This window comes from Blennius ocellaris (assembly GCF_963422515.1).
Source record: "Blennius ocellaris genome assembly, chromosome: 4".
NCBI lineage: Eukaryota > Metazoa > Chordata > Actinopteri > Blenniiformes > Blenniidae > Blennius > Blennius ocellaris.
This window is the reverse complement of record NC_137653.1, coordinates 27048238-27069403: the sequence shown is the minus strand read 5'-3', so window position 1 is coordinate 27069403 and position 21166 is coordinate 27048238. Positions and strand designations below refer to the sequence as shown.

General features: G+C 43.6%; 1 protein-coding gene across 1 annotated transcript; it reads right to left on the bottom strand.

The window, feature by feature from the left end:
• Positions 1–1180: 1180 nt before the first annotated feature.
• On the bottom strand, positions 1181–21112 carry chia.1 (chitinase, acidic.1; the record flags this gene model as incomplete). The annotated part of the gene is made up of 21 exons (XM_080494433.1): positions 1181–1407; positions 2027–2153; positions 2249–2365; positions 2463–2648; positions 2940–3063; positions 3167–3291; positions 3396–3561; positions 3640–3696; positions 3892–4096; positions 4248–4277; positions 11786–11912; positions 11997–12113; positions 12211–12396; positions 12705–12828; positions 12932–13056; positions 13161–13326; positions 13405–13461; positions 13657–13861; positions 14114–14143; positions 19575–19630; positions 21054–21112. 21 exons carry the CDS (start codon positions 21110–21112, stop codon positions 1181–1183), a joined length of 2616 nt encoding a protein of 871 aa, XP_080350559.1.
• Positions 21113–21166: the final 54 nt, after the last annotated feature.

The window sequence follows — 21166 nt, the reverse complement described above, 5'->3', positions numbered from 1 at the left end:
ACACACACACACACACACACACACACACACACACACACACACACACACACACACACACACGCTGCCCTGCCGGTATTTCAACCCTCATGAGTTTGTGTTCTATGAGGCACGACAGCGCCACCAGGAGGTCATTAAAAATGGTACCAAGGTAAAATGTTCATTTTCACTTGTTACCGTTTTAAATGAGTTTATCATTCCAGCCCCAGGTAAGTTACTTCACATAAAGCAGTTTCAAAACTCGTCTCTCATCGTTCCTGTCTTTATGAAGATGATTGAAATGAAATGTAACTGAACTGATTTAAAACGTCTTTCTATCCTGTCACAACAGGTGCAATAACTTCACCTCTGTATTATACGTGTCGCCTCCGTCACAGAATCAAATCTCTTCAAAAAGAGCTTCTACAACTGAGTTTGTAGATCTTCTATAAGACATGAAGTCAAGAGCAACGTTTCCACCAAGTGTCAGAGATGCACATATTCAGTTTTTCTGGGATTTAATTCTAACCTAAAAAGCTCATTGAGAATGCAGTGAAGCAGTTTGTTCAGATTAGAAATGGAACAGACTTGAAGCTCTCTGGTCTTTGAGATTTGGCGAGTCAAGGTTCACTTCCAACAGCACAGAGGAACAGCACTTGAAGATCAACTCCAACTTTTGTAGAGAGCTGAAATCTGCAGAAGGAGCATGAAAATGGATACAGAGGGTGTTGATGGAAGGTGTTACTGCTCCAAAATGAATATTAATGCAGAAAATAACTCGATCCACTCTTTTAATTAAACATTATAGTGCATGTTAGTGTGTTTGAAGTGTCGTATGTGGATCAGGTGGGAACCTGATTCAGTGTTTTAAGTCACTGTTTAAAATGACAGGGACCATCATATATGTGTGAATTAAGCATACAGGCAAATCTGACAGCGTGTCTTGTGATGTAAAAGGTGCATAGACTTGAGCAGGACAAACTCATTTGTAATAAATGTAAAATGTATTTTATTTGGCAGAACATCATGAAGTACATTTTCAAAAACACAACAAAAAAATAGTGCACATTTCTCCCCGAAGCAAAAGTACCAGCAATCGGACAATGTAATTCATCTTTATATTTGTAAAAAAAAAAAAGTGATCTGTATAAAAGAGGAACGTTCTCATTGATCTTTGTTTCAGATGAAACCTGGTGGACGGGGCTCAGGGCCAGTTGCAGCACTTGCAGTTGTCCCAGTAGATGAGACCGGGCTGGCAGTGGTGCAGGAACGTGTTTCCGTGGAAACACTGGAAGTAGGTGTTCTTGTCCGCAGGATTTACATAGAGACCATTGGGTCTCCCCCTGCAGAAATCAGACATGGGGTCCCTGGTGGTGGGGGGTCCCGGAGTGGTGGGGGGGGCCCGGGTGGTGGTGGGTTTGGGGCCAAAGCCTGAATAGTTAGAGAGAGAGAATCACAATTTATTTGAAGAACTAAACTGTGATCAAGAAATACTAACCACACTCGAATGAACTAAGTCAGACCTATCATGGCATAAATGAATAGATTAGAATATCAGATTAAATCATGTAGTACTCCATGTTATAAATCATGAGCTCTTTGATAATATGTCATCTTGTTTCTTTCTTGTTTCCTACACAAACAAAAGTACATAAAGGATTGTTGGATGGAATCAACTTGTTTTGAGAAGCTGATGGTCTTTAAGCTTTAGCCACAGTGATGTCTGTGTGGAACATCAGATATCCCATACTTGAGATTGTTTTAATGTGTTCATACTTTAATTGTTTAATGTTAATTTGTAACGTTCACCGTATGCACCATGGTTATCACATGGTATGAACAGGAATCTTGTGCTGTTGGGTAGTATACATGCATATTGGGTGGCTATTGCACCAGCAGGGGTGCTCAGGATACACATTATTCTGTGGACCTCAGATGTGAACATGTGCCTTGGTAGCTTATGTTTCAGTGTAAAGGATTACGATCCAACTACTGAACCCAGGCACACCTGGATAACATCTATACGTCTGAACAGGCGTTCAATATTTACCCATTGAAGTCCTGAGGTGATTGACGAGAGGATAAGGTCCGTCTGAGCAGAAATCACCACGGAAGTCGTCCATACCCAGAGTCCAGACGTGAGCGCCTCCTAAGCCAGTGGCAGTCATCCACTGGACCTAAAGACATTGACCATTGGAGCATTGAGAGCAGAACGGTTCCAAACATCAGCAGCTGAGAGAAAACGTGGAAAACAGGTAGAGAAGGAGCTTACCTTGGCGGAATAACTGCGTTTGTCATCATAGCCCACCCAAGCAGTACCATAGGTGGCGAATGGGACCTCCTGATCAGGGATCCATCCAACATTAGCACTGGTGATGAATTCGCAGATCTATAATGACAGAGTTCATTTGTATAGGAGATGCTTCACCTGAATCCCTTCATGTCCAATGGTTTTACAACCAGAAACAGTGACAACATTGATGTACCTCATAGTAGGACCAGAAACCTCGACTTTGAGTGTAAGGTCCAGCATCTGCAGGTCCACTGGAGGGTGCTCCCACACCATTAGCAGCAGCATTAACAAGACGGTTGTTACGTCCGTATGTGGGGAAACCGAGCAGCAGCTTCCCAGCTGGGGCTCCGAGCTCCAGCCAGTAGTGTACTGAAGAGTTCTAAGAGAACAGACCAAGAACATGAATTTGACACTGTTCTACTGATTATTTTCTGTTGTGACACTGAATCTAGGGCCACAGACTGTTTATGAAGTTGGCTTCCAGTTAGATAATGTGGAAACCAGACAAATGTCTGTTTCTGTTTTTCGTTAACTTTTAAGTTACCCACACTGGAGCAGCCCCTTTTTCTACTTTATTTTGTTCAGTGTGATACATTCTTCAAATATTTGAGATGGAACCATCTCATGTATACGGGGATGTGAATGAGGAATAGCATGTTTCAGGTCTCACTATGTTGTGGTGAAAATGTGCGCCGATGTCCACAGAGCTGCGGTACAGAGGGCTGTTGTGTGCGGTGGCTGGTTCCCAGTGTCCGTGGATGTCGTAGGTATTGATGTTGATGAAGTCGAGGTGACTGTTGAGTTCAAAGCAGGATTAAAGAAGACATTTAGTTCAGCAAAGTATGTTTCACTCCTTCATGTTACTGTACAGACTGAACACAGAGGAATCAAACTCACGCAGCAATCTTCTCCACCTCATATGCTTTGTCAACGGTCTGACGGAGCGCTCCTACATTGGCCGACAGCAGCAGCTGAGTCCTCCTGTTGTCTCTGGCATCGTCCTTGAAGGCCTTGACCAGCTCCTGTGGGCACAACAAGTATTGAGACTCTACAAATATAAGAGCTGATTGGTTATCTGTACAGGTCCGCAGTGGTTGAAGAGAGACAATTTGAGAAACATGCTTACTGCGACCAGCAGTGTGAACCGTTGCTTGTCTTGCGCCGGACTGCCGTTGTGTCCAGGAAACTCCCAGGCCAGGTTCAGTCCATCAAAGCCATGTACACGCAGGTACCTGATGGCAGACTGGATGAAGGCTGACCGGCTCTCCGGTCTGGCCACCATGGCAATGAATCTGAAGGAAAAGCAGTCAGTCTGTGATTTCTCAGCTGTACGCATCACGAGAGAAAGGCGGTGTAGAAGTTGAACTCACGGGCTCACTCCATTCACCGAGCCTCCAACAGACAGCAGAGTCTTCAGGGCAGGGTTACTGAGAGCAGGAGGACAGGAAGGTCAGGTCACTTGTTGAATGTGAGTTTGTGATGTGTTACTATGACAGTGTGAATGTGGAGTCCAGGATAGATGATGTTCATTCAGTGCTGGATCTGTTTCTGCTGACAAAATGTTGCTCTAACCAATCAAGGAAATATGTCGGTGTTCGGGAGTGGTGACGGTGTAAACTCACATGGTCTTGAGCTTTTGGAGCGTGACAAAGTGCTGCTCGTCGTTCCACTCCATCGGCGTGATCTGGTTGAAACTGTTGATGGTGGACAGGCCGTAGATGACGTGGGTGCACAGGAAGGGGTCGATGTTGTCCGGGGTGAATTTGGCATTGGAGGGCCTGTACTGGGACCAGTTGGTCATGTGACACACCAGTTTATTGGATGAAGCTGAGGGCAAACAGAAACACTTTGTACTTAATTTGAAGTGTTGGTGATACTTCACTACTTCAACATTACATTACATGTTCACACAACATGTTCACTTTGCAGCCCAAGGACAATGACAAGATTAGCTTTTATTCCGTTCAGATGTACTCACCAATGTGCAGAGCCAGCAGGACACCGAAAACTGCAAGAATCAGAGAAAAATAAAGACATTTAAAAACATAAACTTCAACATAGTTTCAATTAGCTGTATTTTAAAACACCAGGGTCGATAGATTGTGATACAAAACATCAACAGCTTGACTGGTTCAAAGAACTCATAATTGCAGGAATGAAGCTCATTTTAAGTCAGGGGCCGTTTACAGATTTCACTCATTTTAATTGGAGGTAAACTAGAAAATAAGCATCATAACCAAGTCAAATTGATGTTTTCTCTTTTAATTAGTGAAAAACAAAAAGTACACGTCCTGTAGATCTTCACGTTTGGTGCACTTTTCTGAAAGTATCTTATGAATACCCTGAAAGTTCTCTTTTTTTTTTTCTTTTTTAATAAAAAAAAAATTGTTTATATACAACACAGTCATTCCTAGGTGCTTTTAACAGAGAGAATAGAAAAGCCTAACATATCCACATGAGCAAGCAGGTTTATTTGCGACTGTGGAAAGAAAAACTCCCTCTAATAGGAAGAAACCAGACTCAGATGTTGCGCACTCTGCTGATCGGTTGGGGTGAAAGGATAGAGGAGAGGAGAGGAGAGGAGAGGAAAGACAGAGAGATAGACTGGGTGGGGAGATCCATACAATACCCTTGCTAGTGCTCCAAATATTTTTTATACAGTAACCACACTGATCCAAATATTTTCCAACTGAGATAAAACCAGCCTGAGCAGTACTATCTAGAGAGTAACAGGATTTTCTAGATTAAACCAGCCTGAGCAGCTCTATCTAGACAGTAACATGATTTTCTAGGAAGAGTATAAATAAACAGGTAGGCAAAAAATGAAATGTGTGTGTGTGTGTGTGTGTGTGTGTGTGTGTGTGTGTGTGTGTGTGTGTGTGTGTGTGTGTGTGTGTGTGTGTGTGTGCATGTGGTTTGTCCACTGGTTGTGGTTGGAACTGTTGTGGGGGGGCCCACAGTACCACCCCGGGGCCCGAGGCCACCAGGGCCAGACGCCGCCACTCCGGCACCTGAAAGTTCTCCAATTGCATGTGAAACAAGGTTTATGTGCTGTGCAATTCTACTTGTTATGATTTGGTTTTATGTAATATTTCAATGACTCTGCAGCGCCTCCCTCAGGAATTCAAAGTATACGCTGCTGCCAAGGGGCCAGCATTGTCAGTTTACCACAGACGTGCACGAGGTGGGTTGTCGATAACAGCACAGTGTATAAAACTCTATATTATTATTTGTACTAGTTCATTATGTAATCGTGTGTATTGCAAAGTACTGGAGTGTTGTTTTTCATGTGTTTGATGCATGTCTCACAAGTATAAATGTGTGTATTTGTTTAACACACTCCATGAGCCAGCTTCTGGTAACTAATGTGTGTATTAATGTGTGTGCTGTGTGTAAACACCCATAGCAAGGTGTGAACCTGACCAGCCAATGTTTATTTTCATACCCATGATATTAAACAGCGACACAAAGCATGTCCCGGCCTCCCGTCTTCATTCACCAACAAAATACACAACGTAGTCGAGGAGGTTGTTTGAGCCAGCCAGACACCAGCAGTGTCGTGTGGCTGAGCATGTTTACACATGCAACCTGAACGTGTTTCTCTGGCAAAGTGTCAAGGCTAAAGTGTTCGCATCTGGATGTGAGAGTTATGATCTAGCGATCCCCAGTGGACCAATTAGGAACAGGAGTCGCTTTGATTGAGAAACAATCGTCCACTCCAGATCGTAATGCAGGTGAGAACACACACTGTTGTAGGACAACTTGGTTTGTACGTGTTGAGCTTGATGAGCATGATAATCATCAAGCTGTGTTTCAGCATGACAATATGTGCTGTGAATAAGTTGTCATGCTGGTAAAAAGGGTAGTACAGGTGTACATTAAGTATGAGAACATTATTAACCCCAAGGGAAAGAAGAGCAGAATGTATTGTTACATCCAACTCAATGCAAAATCTAACATTCCACCACTGATGTGCTTTTGAACAAAACACCAGTTCTAAATTATTGTCCGAAGAGCATCATATATATATATTGCAGAAGTTATTCAACCTTCCTACAGTGGTGATGAACCGTCTATCAACAAAGCTAGAAAGCTGATAAAACATCCCAAACCCACTCATATGATCTGACGTCTGACATCACATTTCACATGTAGTTTGTTCTCAGTTCAACCAGACGTGAAGAAAGATGACGGAAAAACAACATTTTAGAAGTTCTACGGCTTTTCATTTGTATAGTTATTCTATAAAAATCTGGATTTTTCCCCCCTTTCTTTGACAAAAAAACATTTTCAATCAGACAGAAATAAAAAATAACTTTGTCTGTATATGAATGAATTAACTAATGAGTGAATAAACAAAAGATATTTACCTGTGAGGAGCTTCGTCATCTTGCAGTGTGACAGTTTGTATTTGTAGAAGTGAGCCTTTGAAAACACAGTTGGAACAAATAAAACTATAAGGCATGAACATTTACTGCAGTTTGAATTACAATTGAAACCCAACATGAAGTTCTTACCTTTCTCCAAGAGGATCAGGAGCTGAATGATGCACTCGCTGAGGTTTCTGAGATTTATATATTCGCGCATGAATGACTGAGTGAATCGTTGTGGAAACGTGCAGCTGATAAGGCCTCAGAGGCTGACACAGCAAGTAAAAACACTAAATGTTAATAATTTTGCAAAACCACTGAAGAATTCAGAGTTCTTGGGAAGATAACGATCAGATGAGGCTTCAGTTTACTGCAGCCATAACTGTAATCAGTTTATGTTGTAAATGGAGGAGGAAGAGGTCAGTAGACCTGGAAAACCCAGAGCCGAATTTCCTGCTTGGATGTTAATGTGATGCTCTGATTCAGGGGATCAATAAAGGCACGTGACTTCAGTCACGTTCTGACAGGCACGTTATAACAAATAAGAAAAATAGGTCATCATAGCATCAGTTTTTACTTCAAAGACTGCTGACAGTATTCGATCTGTGAAAATGTGCTCATCCAAAACAGATAATCCAGGATTATTAATGTACAATTATGTTGATTCAGAAAGCAGTTTGTGTCTAAAGCTTGAACAGCTCGTCACTACATCCAGGACTCCAACTTAGAATGTCAGTTGGCACATGTATGTCACATAATCAACGTGTCAAATTTGTGGTCAGTTGGAGCATGGACCGGTTATGTAGACTGTACTTCCTGTTTCCAGCAGGTGGCGCTCTGTACGACACTCATTGTCGTCATATAGATTTCATGCAACTTTGATGCAACGTGTAAAGTTTAGGCAAGAGCCAAGCATGCACACCCCACTACCTGTTTCCAGCAGGTGGCGCTATGGCCGATGGTTGTTCATATCATATGGCTGTGATCAGATCTGGAATCTAATGCAATATGTAAAGTTTGTATGTAAGTATTTACAGTTCACTTCCTGTTTGATGGGAAATATTAAAGGCCTTAACATGGTCCGATTGGCCTCACACTTGACACGTTGCATCAGAGGCCGGCCTTCATCACAACCATATGATGACTCTCACTCGTAGCACCATCTGAGGGTGAGGTTGTGGCCACGTTCACCTTGGAACAGGAAGTGCAATGTAAATGAACTATACATTAGGGTTCTCCAGTTCTGGGCCTTGAGGGCTGGTGTCCTGCATGTTTTAGGTTTCTTCCAGTTGCAACACACCTGAATGCAATAAGGGCCTCGTTACTTGGCTTGTTTACAAGCGTGATCATGACGTCAACATCAGATTGAGGTGTGCTGGAGGTGGGAGAGCTAAAATGTGCAGGACGCCGACCCTCCAGGCCCGGAATTGGGGAACTCTGCTGTGCGTAATCAGATTGCCCTCAACCTTCACACGTTGCATCACAAGTCAGCCCCGATCGACATCACAATTATTACCTGCTGGAAACAGGAAGTGGAGTGTAAATAACCTGTACGTGCGCCGATCTGACCCAAATTTCACAAGTTGCATCACAGTCCTGTCCTTGTCACATGAATCTCAGTTGTAGCTCTACTTGAGGGTGTAGAAATATATAACAAACTTTAATATTCGCCATCAAACAGGAAATTAATTGTAAATACTCTCAACATAGTCTGATCAGCCTGAAACTTTACATGTTGCATTCGAGTCCATATATGGTCACAGCCATATTATAATTCCGACCATCGGCTATAGTGCCACCTGCTAGAGACAGGAAGTGAAGTGTCTATGCTCCATTCTTGCTGAAACTTTACAGGCTGCATGAGATTACACATCTCCAAAGTCCTATGATGATAAAGACCATTGGCTAAAGCGCCACCTGCTAGAAATAAGAAGTACAGTCTACATAGCCTGTCCATGTTCTGACTGATCCAGAATTTTACATGTTTCATTAGATGACATTCTCAGAGGGAATAAAGTAGTGGGTAGAGTAAACGTACAGCTTAAATCAAGAGCATCATTTCTGAGGTTTTGAAGAGTACATTTATCCATGCTTATTCTTATCTGGATGGAGACCCAAGCTTAGTCACACAAACATTGTGCAGAACAAAAGGTTTTGCTTACCTGCCTATTGTCGTGACCACTGGTGTACTGAGGCTCAGATTCCACCCCGGTAAGGTCACTTGGGGCACATTCACAGTTCCTTGTTTGATCTGGACCACAATTCACTTCAGGGACCTCCAGGAAAGTCGGCTTTGTTTGGGCTTCGGTGAATGCTCCTCAGAGCTCAGATCCTGATCAAACAAGGTCACTCTGGTCACCTTGAAAACATTGGTCTCGGTTCTCACATCTACAGAATTTCTGGCAGGTTGGGTGAGAGGACATGATGTAGAGTGCAATGCATTTTAGGTATTACTCAAGCATAGCTAACCATGTGAATCAGAAGATGCAGGCACAGAACGAAAACATTGAAAAATATCTTGCAGGCAGATGTGGAGTCGTGGGGAATAACTAGTGAACAAGTCACCCATTGATATCTGGTCAGAAGACTATATATCGCAGTTGTTTGTGGCTACCCATTATCCACTAATTAGCCTCGCCACCACTGGCTAAAATGTCGGTACCTCCGCTTTCAGTCTGAACAATCAATTAGCCATGTTTCTTCTTTATTTTCTTACTGGCCAATCTTTGTTTCAGGTGACAGAACACCCAAACCAGCAGCTGCTGTAATTGTACAACTTTTTCCAGGCTGTTTGATCTGCTCTCAGAATGCGGCATCAACACAAACCGGACAAAATGAAGGTGTAAAAATCTCCCACCCCCCAAGTGAACCAAGTCCAGGACTATCCAAATGTTAAAGGCTCCTTAGAGTGTGTTCATATTCCCCTGATTGGTCCGGACTACGATTCTCTTCAGGGAAAAAACGTATTATTTGAACAATGTGAACATGCCCACAAACTCTGAACTGGGGCTAATGAGCCATCTCTGGTCTCCTTGAAAAGCTAAGGGTATGTGCGGAAAGTCCCTCCTATCTCCTTATCTATCGACCTTTACTTAACCCTGGAAGTGTTTTGTGTAGCGGCCATGATAAGGATTGTCCAAATTCCCAATAAGCAAAGGAAAGGAGGCTCGTTGCTTCCTTTAGAGCCTCCTTTAGCATAGGATCCACTGATGCATCCTTTAACAAAGGAGGCGAGCTCATGCTGCCTCACATTTCCAGGGAAAAAAGGAGACCTGCTCATCCGAGTGTTCAGGGAAACTCAGGATGACTGAAAAAGGAGCAGCTCATGTAAGCTACCAAAGCAATAATCTGCATTTACCAACTTTAAATCATATAAAACCCATATGTGCTTTTTGTAGTCCATTTTCTGGGTTAGGTTTAGGGTTTAGGGTTTGGGTTAGGGTTAGGATTAGGGTTAGGGTTAGCCTGGTGATTGGCCCAGTTTTGGTCTGGGCCAATCAATGAGCCGTGTTTCTTCTTTACTTCTGCTCTGGTCATTGTTAGCTTTGGGTGACAGCACCCCCAAACCAGCAGCTGCTTTAATTGTGTGACATTTTCCAGGCAGTTTGGTCCGGTCACAAAAGTGAATGTGAACGGCACCTGAACCAAATGAAGATGTGAAAATTCTTGGCTCCCCTCACTCCCATGTAAGTACCAGACTATTTGAATGTGAAAAACCCCTTATTGTACCTCTCTTCCTGGCTGACTCGCCAATAATCTAGTAGAGAACATGAGGGTTCATGATGTCACTGGAGCAAAGTTTTACCAATAATTTCTAATAAACTCAAAGTGGAGAGGAGATTATGAACAAATATTCAGGAGATAGGCAGAGTTCAATGCAAATAGAATTTATTCTCTCAAAGATCATAACCCCAAATCTATATTCATTCAAAACTGACTTCACGCATCTTCCATCCTCTCTTTAGATTATCTTCAATCCCTCCCAAACCATCCAAGGTGGGACAACCGATGTCCCCAGCATGAATTTTTATTCAACGAACACCATGTAACTGCATAATCTAAATACAATTTCTGTGAAGAGGCTCCAGTGTGATCTGTGTCCTTGTCAATCAGGTGGTATCAAATAGAAACTACTTCTATTGAAATTATGAACTCCAACAATTCTTAGTGATTGTTGGTAATGTCAATGAGTTCTGTTTAATCACCCTTTTATTGCCGAGGTTGAGGGAGCACTTTCCTATCGACACTGGATGGAAAGGTACATAAGAAACCTCTCATTTGGGAGAGGTGAATGATTAATATATTTTGTGTGTTTTGTCAAATAAGGGTGGGCAAATAACCTTTTCCGAAGGGGACGGATGAAGTTTTACTTTTCACTAGTGTGTGTGGTTAAGGGGTTGTATGAGTGGATCGGGTAGAAATCGGATTCTCTGTCTCCAATTTACAAGACCAGTACCATCATATATGTGGCTCATGTTTTCAGCATGTCTTATGGTATAAAATATCCATTCACTTAAGCATGGGAAGCAGATTTGTAATACATGTAAAATGTAGTTTATTTAGCAGAACATCATGAAGTACATTTAAAAAAATATAAAACATGGTATACATTTCTTCACAAAACAAAAGTACCAGGATTCAGACAATGCAATTCATCTTTATTTTTGTAACCTGGAGAAACGTTCTCATTGATCTTTGTTTCAGATGAAACCTGGTGGACGGGGCTCAGGGCCAGTTGCAGCACTTGCAGTTGTCCCAGTAGATGAGACCGGGCTGGCAGCGTTGCAGGAACGTGTTTCCATAGGAGCAATGGAAGTAGGTGTTCTTGTCCGCAGGATTTACATAGAGACCATCAGATCTCCCCCTGCAGAAATCAGATATGGGGTCCCTGGTAGTGGGGGGGCCCGGAGTGGTGGGGGGGGGCCCGGGTGGTGGTGGGTTTGGGGCCAAAGCCTGAATAAGAGACAGAGTCACAATGTATCTGCAGAACTAACCATGTAAACCACATCCCATAAAGTTAACAACCCAAATTAACTTAGTCGGGCATATTATTGGATACATTGATGGATTGGAATATCATAAAAATATCATAAATCATGAGCTCTTTGATAAAATCAACTTGTTGGGGGATGCTGATGGTCTTTACCCATTGAAGTCCTGAGGTGGTTGATGAGAGGATAAGGTCCGTCTGAGCAGGAATCACCACGGAAGTCATCCATACCCAGAGTCCAGACGTGAGCGCCTCCTAAGCCAGTGGCAGTCATCCACTGGACCTAAAGACATTGACCATTGGAGCATTGAGAGCAGAACGGTTCCAAACACTAGCAGCTGGCAGAAAGAGTAGAGAAGGAGCTTACCTTGGCGGAATAACTGCGTTTGTCATCATAGCCCAACCAAGCAGTACCATAGGTGGCGAATGGGACCTCCTGATTAGAGATCCATCCAACATTAGCACTGGTGATGAATTCGCAGATCTATAATGACAGAGTTCATTTGTAAAGGAGATGCTTCACCTGAATCCCTTCATGTCCAATGGTTTTACAACCAGAAACAGTGACAACATTGATGTACCTCATAGTAGGACCAGAAACCTGGAGTTTGAGTGTAAGGTCCAGCATCTGCCGGTCCACTGGAGGGTGCTCCCACACCATTAGCAGCAACATTAACAAGACGGTGGTTACGTCCGTATGTGGGGAAACCGAGCAGCAGCTTCCCAGCTGGGGCTCCGAGCTCCAGCCAGTAGTGTACTGAAGAGTTCTAAGGAATCATATTTGCTGTCTTATTAATGTGTACAAAAGTGAATGAAATGTCAACCACTTCTTTGTCAAGAACGCTGAAATTCCTCAGGCTTTACCATGCATCTTTGAAATTATTATTAATTAAACTATTAGTTAAAATTCCAAATCAATGGTATATTTTATGAGACTGATTAAAACACATTGGCTATCATTTCTTGTTAAACAGGTGGTGCCCTCAAGTTATGTGATGCATATAAGATCCCATTTTTTAAAAACAAAACCTTAATCTTTGATAATTGTTAATCAATAGCATGTTTCAGGTCTCACTATGTTGAGGTGGAAGAATGAGCCGATGTCCACAGAGCTGCGGTACAGAGGGCTGTTGTGTCCGGTGATTGGGTCCCAGTGTCCGTGGAAGTCATAGGTCATGATGTTGATGAAGTCGAGGTGACTGTTGAGTTCAAAGCAGGATTAAAGAAGACATTTAGTTCAGCAAAGTATGTTTCACTCCTTCATGTTACTGCACAGACTGAACGCAGAGGAATCAAACTCACGCTGCGATCTTCTCCACCTCGTATGCTCTGGCAACGGTTTGACGGAGCGCTCCTACATTGGCCGACAGCAGCAGCTGAGTCCTCCTGTTGTCTCTGGCATCGTCCTTGAAGGCCTTGACCAGCTCCTGTGGGCACAACAAGTATTGAGACTCTACAAATATAAGAGCTGATTGGTTATCTGTACAGGTCAGCAGTGGTTGAAGAGAGACAATTTGAGAAACATGCTTACCGCGACCAGCAGTGTGAACCGTTGCTTGTCTTGCGCCGGACTGCCGTTGTGTCCAGGAAACTCCCAGGCCAGGTTCAGTCCATCAAAGCCATGTACACGCAGGTACCTGATGGCAGACTGGATGAAGGCTGACCGGCTCTCCGGTCTGGCCACCATGGCAATGAATCTGAAGGAAAAGCAGTCAGTCTGTGATTTCTCAGCTGTACGCATCACGAGAGAAAGGCGGTGTAGAAGTTGAACTCACGGGCTCACTCCATTAACCGAGCCTCCAACAGACAGCAGAGTCTTCAGGGCAGGGTTACTGAGAGCAGCAGGACAGGAAGGTCAGGTCACTTGTTGAATGTGAGTTTGTGATGTGTTACTATGACAGTGTGAATGTGGAGTCCAGGATAGATGATGTTCATTCAGTGCTGGATCTGTTTCTGCTGACAAAATGTTGCTCTAACCAATCAAGGAAATATGTCGGTGTTCGGGAGCGATGACGGTGTAAACTCACATGGTCTTGAGCTTTTGGAGCGTGACAAAGTGCTGCTCGTCGTTCCACTCCATCTGCGTGATCTGGTTGAAACTGTTGATGGTGGACAGGGCGTAGATGACGTGGGTGCACAGGAAGGGGTCGATGTTGTCCGGGGTGAATTTGGCATTAGAGGGCCTGTACTGGGACCAGTTGGTCATGTGACACACCAGTTTATTGGATGAAGCTGAGGGCAAACAGAAACACTTTGTACTTAATTTGAAGTGTTGGTGATACTTCACTACTTCAACATTACATTACACAACATGTTTACACACCATGCAAGTAATTCTAGGTTCAGGGTCTAGCCCAGGACACTTTGACATATGGAAATATGTAGATATGGGATGGAAGAACTAACTAAAGGTTTAGAAGATGATCTACCCTACCAGCAGAGCAACAACCATCCCAAAATTAGCTTTTATTTAGATGTACTCACCAATGTGCAGAGCCAGCAGGACACCGAAAACTGCAAGCATCAAAGAGAAAAATAAATAGATTTTGAAAAAAATAAATAAAACAGGGTTTCAATGAGTTGGTTCAAAACGTGAAGGTCAATGTTACTCTCATTTAGATTTTAGGCAAACTAAATTAAGAGCATCATAACCAATTTATATTGAAGTTGTCTCTCTGTATTAGTGCAAAGAAAATACAAGTACGTCCTGTAAGTTTTCATGTTTGAGACACTTTTTTAAAAGCTGCTCGGCTCTCTGATCGCCTATGAGGTTCTCCGGGGACTCCAGGGGCTCAAAGGATTTTTGACTGTTCCTGACACAGTGCCAACGCTCCTTCGAGTGGCGTCGTACCCTCCTGATTGCTCCTGGATTGCCTGATCGTTGAAGCCTGGGCTATGTCAGAGTGGAGTTGCTGGACGTCTGTGACAATCTTCAAAAGTTCAGGATGTCACCGAAGCCCTCTTCCAATTCCCAACAAGTTTTGCCTGGCTGTGAGGCAGCCCGGGCCCTGGTGAACCCAATGAACCCAATGAACCCAATGCAGCATTTTCGATGCATCTCTGAATACGCTGTTGAGTTCCAGACACTTGCTGCTGAAAATGACTGGAACCAACAGATTCTAGCCGATGCATTCCTGAACCATCTGCCTGGCTCCAGAAAACACCACCTGGCTCCCCTGGAGCTGCCAGATTGACAGTGCTGTCTTAGCTAGGGATGACAAGTATCTTCACGAGTGGGAGGAGAACATGACTGGGGCTCCTGGGGATCTGCGGCAGCGTCCCTTCACCTGCCCAGCATGACAGGGTCCTGGCATGTTCCAGCCTTGGCCCACTGTCATTCTCTCATCTGTGTCATCTTCACTCCAGCAGGTGGTTCTCATTGATGCCAACCTGATGGAACAGTCCCTCAATGATTGCCTAAAGCTGGAGGTTACCTATCAGAACAGTCTGCTTCCCGTTACACCCCTTGGCAGGTAACTGCTCTGGAAAATAACTCGGTGGACGCTTCCAGTAACGATTACCTTCAGTAATGGACACACTGAGCTGCACTCCTTCTATGTTACAACGTCCTCCACCAAACTGATCATTCTGAGCTACTCCTGATTAAAAGTCCACAACTCCCAAATTGACTGGCCCACAGGCAGCACTGAGTCCTGGGGCCTGAACTGTCGGTTAGACTTCCTTTCTGCACCACAATGGCAATGGCTTGAGGGGTGCACAAAAATACGGAATACCTGAAATCAGGATGAAAATTTAACTCCCGACAAATAAGGTCGGCACTATTCTTTAATCGGTTTAACCTCACTTTGTCCTTCCACCCCGGGACCAGGAACATTAAACCTCATGCTCTCTCACAGGTGTTTGATTCCTGCCCCAACCTTGGTCCCGCAGCCACCATCCTACCCACAACATGTGTGGTGGGGTGGTTACCTGGGAGGTTGAGGAGAGGGTCAGCAGTATGCTGGAGGGCACAACAGTCCTGGAGAGGTGCTCACATCAACATTTGTTCATACCAGTAAACCCTTAGGTCAGTGGTCATCTCACTGATCTCCTGTCATCCAGGGACCAAGAGGACCATTTTGATGGCCAGACAGCAGTTTTGTGGCTTGGCATGAACAAGGATATCCAAGACTACGTGGCTGCCTGCCCTCTCCGTGCCCAGCACAAGTTCTTGCATCATCCAATTCCTGGCCAAGCATCTCTTATGGGTTGAGATATCCCACAACTTTTATGCTTTTGTACATTGTGTTCTGGTTTTTGACTTCCCTGTGGGGTCCTCCTTTTGGACCCCTCTGGTTTTGAACTTGATGAGTAAAAGCTATTAAACTGAGAGAACTGTCAACGTCTGAGCTCTTATAGTGCAGCATGAACTTAAATCAACAAAGTTACAAAGCTGATAAAACATCCCAAACCCACTCATTTGATCTGCTATGTGGCATCACATTTCACATGTAGTTTATTCTCAGTTCAACCAGACATGACGAAAAATGACCACCGATGGATGAAACGAGAAACACAACAAGTTCTACGGCTTATTGATTTATACACAGTTATTCTTAAAAATCGGGATTTTTCTTCTTTCTTTACCAACAAAGCCCCTCAAACAAACAGTTCAGTTTGACATAAATAACTCTGACTGTATTTGAATGAATGAACTAATGAATAAGTGAAACAAATCATATTTACCTGTGAGGAGCTTCATTATTTTTCTTTGTGACTGTTTGTAGTTGAGAGAGAGAGAGAGAGAGAGAGAGAGAGAAATGTTCTTTGTAAATCACAAAAAAAGGATATTTAAGCAATACTCTCAGATCTTCCACTGTTGGAACACATAATCTATAAGACACGACCATTTACTGCAGTTTGTAGTCTGACTGAAACCCGACGTGAAGTTCTTACCTTTCCTGAACACGATCAGAAGCAGAGTGATGTGCTTGTTGAAGTTTGTGGAGTTTATATGCTCACTGATGAATCACTGAGCGAATGCTGGTGGCAAAGGGCAGCTGATAAGGCCCCAGGGGCCGATACAGCACACAACTACACTCATATGAAACATTTTGGAAAACCACTGGTGAATTCAGAGAAGTTGGTTGAGAGCCGCAATACTTGTAATCAGTTTAGGTTGTAAAAGCAGGAGAAAGCTGGATGTTGACCTGGAAACCTCGAGGTGAACTTCCTGCTGAGGAAATAAGCGTCGTGCTCTGATTCATACCATGATGAGGAAACGTTCACCTGCAAATCACAAAGGGGTAGAACACTTGAAAAGAACCATGTTAGCCACCAGTTACCAGGTAACTCCGACTAAAAGGTCATTCATTCGAAAAATGGAGAAACTTCATTACAATATTGTATTCATGTAACAATATGTCAGAAATATGATCATAAAATAATGATAATGCATTTTATTTATAGGTGTCTTTAAAAACAGTCAAGGTCATTTCAAGAAATATAAATGTTTCAGGTGTATAATGAGTGCCTGTAAACAATTATGTATTTTCAACCAATCAGTCGTTTTGTTTTTTTTACAGTATCTTTTATCTTGATGACACAAGAAATATTGAAAAGTGAAATTTACTCTCAGGAAGTCTGTGACGCTACAGTTAATTGTGATCTTTGCTTGGATTTATGAAGAGACTTTATTAGATGGTGCTGCAGCTTTACTCAATCAGTTGGAGATACATTGATGAGGGGAGGAATTGTTCAGCCAGGAGAAATCTTAATGTTTATTTGCTGCCAGTTTAACTGTTCTGGTTTCATCAGTACGACGGCTCTTTACATCCTCCACAGGAACAGAGCGATTCCTTCTCTCTCCATCTGCTGTCCACACGTCATCTGCATTTGACTTTCTCACAAAGTATGAAGTCTCCGTGGTTTATCAGTGGTTCTCACTGCTTTTTGAAGGTCATGTATTTAACGGGTGCTTTACCCAGAATATGACGGTAATCTTCGACCTTCGTCCTTCAGCTTTGTCACTGATCGTAAATACTCAGACTTGTTCCGCATCGCATTTCCCAGCATGTCAAGAAAAGAAAAAAGACTTTCCACCGTTTGATGTGGAGACATTTTTGTTTTGTTAAATTATTGTGCTTGTGAGACTGTTTCATTGTTTCCATCATTACATTGAAATGTGTTGGTAAATGTGAAGTTGTGTCATTTTGATGAGTTTATTTTTTTGTAACATTGAATGTTGAAGAGATTATTTTAGACTTAATAAATCATGTTACATAACATCTGACGATATTTATCTCTGGTCACAGAGATTCATTCCGTTACGTAACAGTATTTTCTATACATACGGAGGACGCATGTATTAAACATACCACATGACATGTCGAGGTAAACTTCCAATGTCATTGGAGTTTCTTAGAGAGACAAAATAAGTTAACGCTGGATAGTGTGTGTGTGTGTGTGTGTGTGTGTGTGTGTGTGTGTGTGCATACGTGTCATTTGAACCACACACATTACTGAAAGACAACCTCAAAGGTGTTTATTTGAAATCATATTTACAAGTGGCACTGCTCCCATCATCCCTCCAACATCTTCACTCAGTCACATTTCAGGAAGGTTCAATGATCTCGACCAGGAAGCAGATCCTTCCTGCCATGGATCCACAGGTCAGTGTTACAACAGAGTGATAAAAGCGTGACGTCCTCCCGTAAAGCGGGAAGGTTCGTCCAGACACTCGGACATAGTGACTCTGAAGTGAACACTGAAGGCATTAAGAAAACACTTTGTACAGAGTATAGCACAAGAACACACACCTGGACATCATTCATTGGTTCTCTAAACATTTCTACCAGTGCAGACATGACGCCGACGTGTGACGAAAGAAAACATTCTGATTCAGGTTGAGAGTAAACTATGTGCTCCACGCCTCAGTAGATTTTACTGATCCAACCTGAACTTATACTCAACCTCCACTAATGGAGAAACTATTGGAAAACTTGAGAGAGAGAATGAGTTGATGTGTACTGAGCCACCAGGAGTTACAACATCCTGAATGAATAGTTTTAAATTTCTTGAGGACGGTAAGCCAGTAAAGGATGAAAAATAAAAAGAACTTTGTCAAACCATTTATATTTAGAATTGAGGGGTCCATCATTCAACCACCTGCCAAACCCCCCCCCCCCCAAAAAAAAAAGATCTTAGGTTGTCCAGACCGTTCAAATAGTTGAATGGAACTCAGTTACACTTTAAAACTCCAGTAATCACGAGTCTATTCACTGAAGGTACGGAGCAGATTGGGATCCGTGGATGAGGAACCAACTTGTCAAGAATTTCTTTCCAAATCTTTTCAGTCCTGTGATTTACAGGGTGAAGTCTCTGTCGGGGCACATGGATCAATGAGCCTGGTGCACCCATCGCTGGTTTAACGGTTCACTGGCTGACTTGTTCAATAGTTGACAAGAGTAAACTGCTTCAATGGTTTAGAGGCTGACCAGTTGACTGGTTGACTGGTTAGATAACTGCTGATCAGCAAAAATCCCCCTAACTATTTTAACAGCGGTTTAAGACGGAGTCACTGTGGACTTGAGGTTTTGTGACGACCTTAGAGCTGAAAGCAGCAGCTGATTGCTCTCAGTCAATATCGATGCACGGATTAAAAACTGAAGTGAATCCAAGACGGTCATTTAGGAAAAGGTCCTGGAATCTGCTCAACTGGTTTTGAGTGACTGTCATATAAAATGTTTTTTTTTCTGGCTCAAAGAATGTTTTTCTCGTGTGTTTCTTCGACAATCCCAGAGCATCACGTCGATCAAATCAACAAACGAGAACACAGAAACACTGGAACAAACAGCTGCGTGTCTCTGACGGGACAAACTGCAGAGGAACTGTAAAGGTCGAGCCAAACTGCTCAGAGGTCGTCCCTGGCGGCGAGCGGACCTGTTACATAAGAGCAGAAAGGTGCCGCCAGGTGACAGAGAAGAAGATGTATGACACTGTTCACTGCACTCTCGGGCTTTGGTGGCCAGCTCCTTCACGTAGCCCACCGCTTCACACACACTATCCGCAACCCAATAAACACGAAACAAGCATTTTACTACGTTTTCAGCATTATTCAAAGAAGGCAGGCACAGATAATGTAAACAGAGACTTAAATACTTCATCATCCATTCAGGTTTCATCTCTCGCGACAGAAAGTAAAAAAAAAAAAAAAAATGTAAACATTCATTTAGAGCAGTGGCGTAAATCTGAAGTTTGCTATAATTACAGCTGGGGTCAAAACACGGCAAACATACAGACAGAAGCAGGAGCTGGAAATCAACAAGAAACAGTTGTTCAGTGCTGCAGCGACTCTGAGACTGTGTTCACACCGACAACAAGTTCAGCTGGCAGGAGCTCAAAGGTGGAGTGAGGGACTGACTCGGGACGACGGCGTGAGTGACTGACCCGGGACGGCATGAGGGACTGACCCGGGATGGCGGCGTGAGGGACTGACCCGGGACGGCATGAGGGACTGACCCGGGACGGCATGAGGGACTGACCCGGGATGGCGGCGTGAGGGACTGACCCGGGACGACGGTGTGAGGGACTGACCCGGGACGGCGTGAGGGACTGACCCGGGAAGAGGACTGACCCGGGACGGCGGCGTGAGGGACTGACCCAGGATGAGGACTGACCCGGGACGGCGGCGTGAGGGACTGACTCGGGACGACGGCGTGAGGAACCGACCCAGGATGAGGACTGACCCGGGACGGCGGCGTGAGGGACTGACCCGGGACGACGGCTTTTGGTTGTTACTGTGAGTCCAGAGTGCCGCCGCCGGGCGGAGGTGAGCAGACTGAGGCCGGAACTTAAAGACGCCGGAGGACAAGAAGATGATTAATGAGTGGAGGTTATTACTGATGGTGACTGTAGTCATAGAGATGTTTTAGAAATTAAATGAAGAAAAATGCGGGTCCAGCAGGTCCTCCATTGAATGGCTTTAAATAAAGACTCGACATATTTTCACCATGATTGATGGCCATAAACTGACTTATAATGCTTTAAATGTTGAGAGAATTCAAGAGTTGTAGTTTTGCTTGAAAATATAAATATGTATATAATGAGAAATTTTTCCCACACTGTGATGAATTTGAGCCATTCATCATTCGGTGCAAGTAAAAATGATCACAACTAAATGTGTCTTGTTATATGTCTGGACAAACCTGGTTAATCACTGATTCTGGTGAATTTACATTCAAAAACAGGTGATTTGAGAAAATTGCAGCTTCTGCATGTTTGATTGAAAATGACCAAAAGAATCAGGCGCAGTTCACAGAAGAACCTCAAAAAAAGACAAGTTGATGGACGGTCCTGGAAGCTGAAGAGTTGCTCTCGGCGTGAACACACAGGCCGACAGGTCACAGGTCGGACTGGACTGTATTTACACAGGATATACACACAGTTGGTTGGATGGATAATTTACACCTGAAGCTGGCGTCACAGCTGGAAGACGCAGTCTGAGATGCGTCCGCTGCAGACGGAATGGTCCCCATAAGGCATGGTTTAAACTGACGGCGGGACACACAAACCCCGAACCCACAAAAACACCCTTTT